Here is a 5,771-nt window from a genome sequence, read left to right as displayed (position 1 = left end):
CTGATACAGATATACGACGTGATTTTTATCATATTCATCATTTGAATGGCACACTTGAAATTGCAGAGATTTCCTGACGATAAAACATTACTGCTAATGACTTTGTGAATTGCGAGTTATAACTTATTTTATCAATATATTTAAACAAACAACATTCATGATTGTCACGACAAAATCTATACCCCTAAGAATCTAATTTATCATTGATGACGATGTCTGTATTCTGGTTCTATACTTATAGATGTAATATTACGTAAGGCTTTGTTGATTAAGGTATTTGTTGATTAACTTATCTAATTTCAAATTTTCTACTTACAGTCCTTAATTTGGTTGACTGTGTAGAGCTTTCAACATTGCCATTTGTGTTTGTGTAAACCTTAGAACGAAGCATATCTAATGTACGTTTATTTACAAAGGATGCCATTATGAACACACCTTGTCCGGCATTAAAGACTATGTAGAAATATGCAAACAAGAGAACATTAGTGAACTGATATAAGAATCCAAATAGCCATGTGATACCGGTCAAAGTTGACAATTTTGCAAATATCAGTAAATTATGGCGTTCATGACTGCTGTTATGTGCCATGTCAGGAATTCGAGACACACTCCATACAACATAACTAAACATACCCAGGTTAGCCGTGATAACAAGCCCAAGAGGAATAGCAACAAAATAAAGTATCATATTGGGCCCTTGAATGTAACAGTTTGAACCACCATAGCCAAAACCTTCAGAATCCTGGTCTGTTGTGATCGTAACTACTATATAAGAAATAACCAAAATAGCTGACAGAGATTCCGTAAAGATTATATGGTAACCAAACTTTTTCATTTTGTCTTGAGAAACAGATTTTTCTTTTATCTTAACAAAAGCATTCATCATGTGAAAAGTAGAAATAAACATCCAAAAGAAACTGGACAATAGATTATAATGTAGGAGAATTCCAACTGTTGAACAAAGCCAAGGAAGTTTAATGCGTGTTACAGATATTGTTAATGCCAAAGTATGGGCGAAGAAAAGATGAAAAATGAGAGCCATGTTATTCAATCCTGGCACTGTCCTTAATCTTGGAAGTACACAATAGATAATAAAGGTAAATACAAGAGATATGATAGAAAATACGAGACAAACTATGGTCAATATAACAAGCTCGTTATAACGGCTACCGAAAACAGCATCTACTGATGGTAATTGTGAAAAGTACTCATCGCTACATGCATAAAAACTTCCATTTTGACCTGAAGACAAAATATTTGAAAATGTTATATCAGGTGTTGGGTTCCCTGGTGATGCTTCATATTCAAGAAAACTTACTTTCTTGTTTGATAAATCTATTTTAAATTCTTCATTATTAAGTTTGATGCGAGGACAGAATGGTTTTGGTTGAACTAACAAATCTGGTCCACATTTTGGTTCCGGTGACAAAGGTGTAAATGGAAAAAACAAAAAGCCAAATCCATTTCTATCGACTTGCCCGTTAATGATAATTTCATTGTGAAAAGAGTCGAGATTAAGTTGATTTAATTTTGTTACTAAATCCTCGTTAAGGATGTAGTATCTAGAATCTCGAGGCATTTCAGTATCATCTGTGAAATATTGAACGGTATATTGTGCGTAATAATTACTTGTGGTGAAAAACATAGCCATTTCTTCTACAGAAGCAGAACTATTTTTTAGGCCTTTAAGATTGAAGTCAACAATTACTGCTATGTACGAAACAAAGGGCAATAAACTGGATACGCCACTTCGATGCATTGACAAAATCGTATCTTCCAGACTTGTGTTTAACTTCACGTAAGTATTAAATGAACAAATTTCTGGGGTACCAATAGTTGTTAGCATAATATGTAACTTTGATTTTATATCCTCGTACATAGTCAACCCCATTGATAACAGGTTATTCGTCTTGCTTTCCTTCGCCGTACGTGTAGGTAAAAGTTTATAACGCAGTCCAAATATAACACCACGAAGAGAATAATCTATTTCCTTGTAAACTGGTGAACATGTACCCTTTAACAAACGCATTCCTGTCGGGCACGATAGGGGTCTACATTTCTTCTGAAATGATGAAGTGACGAAATCTTAGTTCATCATCAGATATTAATAATAAAAAAATAGTTTAACTTTTCCAAAATTTTAATGTCCTTACTTAGCCTTTCGCTTTGAAACATAGATCGCTAAAGATAATAAAAAGGTAGCAAACTAATAGAAGAAAAGAAGAAATATATTATTGGTTTACCTTATATGGATCATACCGTGAGCCAGAAGAACATGTTGTTATACTTGAAGTGCTTGATTCCGATGATGAACGTTCTAAATTATTGAAGTCCAGCAGAGCTACAAATGAGCTGTCACCGCCCGGATCGTCTCCCATCAGGCATATATCAATAATATCATTTATGCTATGCCCATTGCATATAAAACAATGTATGTTTTTGAAATTATCATACGTTGATGAGTATGAATGACATGCTGATTCAATGTAAGTGTCGTACTTTTTCCACGTACTTGTCACATTGCATCTGTCTATTACATCTCCACAGATGCTGACAACGTTCGATGGCGTGGAAGGTGAAGGTACAAACATAACTTGACAAAAACGTTCCTCCAAAAGTTTCAGCATAATTTCAGACACATGTAAAAGCGAAAACTTTTTTTCATTCTCGCATTCAACTTTAGCATCCCAAAAAATCAGATCATAGCTTGAAGCTGCATTACACATTGCACAGAAAATGTTTTTAAATGTTACATTTAATATGTTTGAAGAAACGGGCATGAGTGTTTTAAAATCATCTTTTTCAAAATCAAAATCATGATACTCTCTTAAACATTTAGAAGTAACATCCTGATCTATGTAACTTGCCGGACAGTTGCTGACCATCTTATACGATTTCCCATTTAACGCTGTTGTACTATAAGGTCGTAGTTGAGCGTAAACACATTGTTCATGCGCATTTTTCAATTCTTTAACTTCTAATTTATCCAAAAATCGTTCTGGTTTATCTGGGCAACAGTTGTTTCCGCAATTTTCCTCACATGTACACCCCCCACAGCAAGGATATTCCGAGAAACTACTGCTAAATGTAATGTTTTTACGCGCTGGGCTAAAACACAGATCTGTAAAAGGACAAAGACGCTTAAAATCCTCAACGCTTTCTTCTTTAACAGACTTTCTATTTTCACTTGGTGTAGACTGGCTGATACATTGCATTGTCAGTGAGAGTATTAAATAAAATATGAATCCTTGTCGCATTTTCATTATTTTAAGTGTATCTTAAATTTATTGGTGTATGATTCCTTATTTAAGTGGATCACCTTACTCCGAACACGGATGATCAAATGAGCATATTTTTCTACGCGAGAATGCTTTGACACTGTTTGATGGGTATTCCGAAATGATGTGGTCTTTTAGTCCTTGAATTATCGTCAATTACGAATTACGAGAATCGTGAAAATTAGAAATGTTACTCCTGGACAATTGGATTCCAAGGATGTTTCACACTGGACATAATTTCAAATATATAGTTGATAGTAGATGTTCTTGTGTATATTAACCTGATTAATATAATCTATTCATAGACTTGTTACAAATGATGTTAAACTGACTGTTCAAATTGCATTCACTACATGTGTATCTTCCAACAAAATTATTTACGATTTGATGTCACGATGATTGTTATTGATATTTATAGTCAGTTAATAATTCACAGCATTTATTCCTCTTATCACCGTATCTAATGGTATTGATATTAATTGAGATCAATGAATTACAATTATATTAGAAAAATGAAATCAAGTGTTAACCCTTTAATGCCCAGTTAATGTGTTCATGTGATTATATTATTGATATCAGAATCCTCCAGTGTAATCTATTCAATTTGCCGATCTTTATCAAATGCTCTACAAAGCACACAATAATACCTTTTATATTAATGATATATTTTTCTCTAAAATGATTTGATTAAATAATCATAGATTACCTCAGTGTTTCCCAAAAACCCCAGACCATGTTGCAATGGTTGTCATTTAACATAAACGTCTCTTATTACTGAGATAAGTTTACTGTAAGTCATTATATAATACAAAACATTGTTGGGGTATTAGATGTAAAATTGGCAATATCAGTTGTACAAATTTTGACACTGTTTTCACAATGTACTGGTATTTTGGTAAGACATAAATTGGTAAGACATAAAGAGACATTTTTTTATACTAGGCCAATTTTATCTAATATTGTAATTTATGCGCAGTTCGTTGTGTTTTGGATAACAAAGTAAACTAAAATGAAATTCTGAATTATAAACATTTTGATTACACATTTTACATTTGCGATCAGACCTAGGTATATTAATAAATCTAGCAACTTTTGTTTCTTGACAATGAGCACTAAATCTAAAATTTTACAATGTTTTCTATGTCATTCTTTTACAATTTCCGCAATGTATTTTTCGAATATGAAATCTGTTTTGAATAATTTATTATAATTCAATTTAGGTTGGCTATATATTAAGTCATTTCATTCCTGAACATATTGATATTTGGTAATACCCTTTTAAAACAAATCATAGGAATTCTTTTTATATAGCTATGAAAGGGACTTAAGTTGAGCCTTTCTGAAGATACACAACAAGATGTAATAGTAGCATTTTATAACACTTCTTGATACCTTGACAATATTTTTTAATTCAAATAATTCAGATCTTAAATGATGTTTAATATCTATCCTAAAGAACTGAAAGAGTTCGGTATAGTCAATTATCAGCGTTTAGATGAATGTACCCCGTGCAAGTAAATATATTTCAGTTAATAAGATTTGCTGGGGTAAACTATTCTTAAACATGGCTACCGCTATCATAAATTACTGACATATTTTACTAAATTTTATTGATTTCAATTTAATTTCAATATTCAAATCGAATAGAGATTAGCAAGCCTGATATCTATGAAGATGTGATGTACAAAGTTTGTAAGATATTGGTTTAATAATTAAACGTTTTAAAACATACTGCATGCTTAGTGGTCACCCCTTGGGCACTACGATTTCCACTTTCGATTGCATCTGACGGACTAAGTGGAAGACTATGATAGACTGATCTAAAAGCCATTGGGACTGAATTGTCTTATTCTTTGTCTTCTGCATTGCTTCGTAGTTGGTGATAGTCTTTTTTAAAGATATTGAGTACTTTTGTCACGGGCATTTTGGTTTCCTATTTATATTCATCTACATGAGCATTTCTGGGTTTTACTTATTTCATCTTTTGTAACCATAATAACTGTTAAAATTTCGCTTGGCGGGAATTCATTCCTTTACACAACCTAATTGAAAAGTTACATGTTGAGGATAAAAGTGATTTTTAATGCATCATTATTTGGTTTAAACTCCCAAGCAGTGCTTATGCTGTTGACCGTTCATTGTTACATGCAATTGTGGTGACACTTGTGTCCCTTCTTGTTTTTTCGTCTTCGGTATGTGACTATGTTTACCCGCTCCGTTATGTTTGTTCCCGTTATAAAGTTGCAATTAAGTTTTGTTTTTCATATGAGCAATGTCAACATTTACAAGGGGAGGAATCACGCCGTTCGTTACCCAAACAAACAAGATGGCGGATGCAGCCAAAAAGTAGGTTTTTCCCTTTTTTCTCCGAAATTCGTGATGTTCTTGTGTAAAGGTACATATAACAACCTTCTCCACAATTTTCCTGGCACACAGAAATTATTTCATGAAGTTTCGTCCCGTACTTCTTCTGAAATGCGCGTCACCAGATTC

At 33.0% G+C, this 5,771-nt stretch overlaps 1 protein-coding gene across 1 annotated transcript; it reads right to left on the bottom strand.

Annotated features, from left to right (window-relative positions):
• Positions 1-289: 289 nt before the first annotated feature.
• Positions 290-3,622, bottom strand: LOC132754528 (uncharacterized). The gene is made up of 2 exons (XM_060745204.1): positions 2,244-3,622; positions 290-2,062 (listed from the first exon to the last, which is right to left on the bottom strand). The coding sequence occupies exons 1-2, from the start codon at positions 3,261-3,263 to the stop codon at positions 290-292; spliced, it is 2,793 nt and encodes a 930-aa protein (XP_060601187.1). The 5' UTR covers positions 3,264-3,622.
• Between the last annotated feature and the right edge of the window lie 2,149 nt (positions 3,623-5,771).

This window comes from Ruditapes philippinarum, unplaced genomic scaffold, assembly GCF_026571515.1.
Source record: "Ruditapes philippinarum isolate M1 unplaced genomic scaffold, ASM2657151v2 ctg2273_1_1_1_1, whole genome shotgun sequence".
Taxonomy (NCBI): Eukaryota; Metazoa; Mollusca; class Bivalvia; order Venerida; family Veneridae; genus Ruditapes; species Ruditapes philippinarum.
This window is presented reverse-complemented; position numbering and strand designations above follow the sequence as displayed.

Excerpts from the sequence above, each read along its gene's own strand:
- LOC132754528 (XM_060745204.1), bottom strand. The coding sequence starts at position 3,263 with ATGAAAATGCGACAAGGATTCATATTTTATTTAATACTCTCACTGACA. Across the intron at positions 2,063-2,243 it reads CACGGTATGATCCATATAAG|AAGAAATGTAGACCCCTATC; the intron begins GTAAACCAATAA and ends TCATCATTTCAG.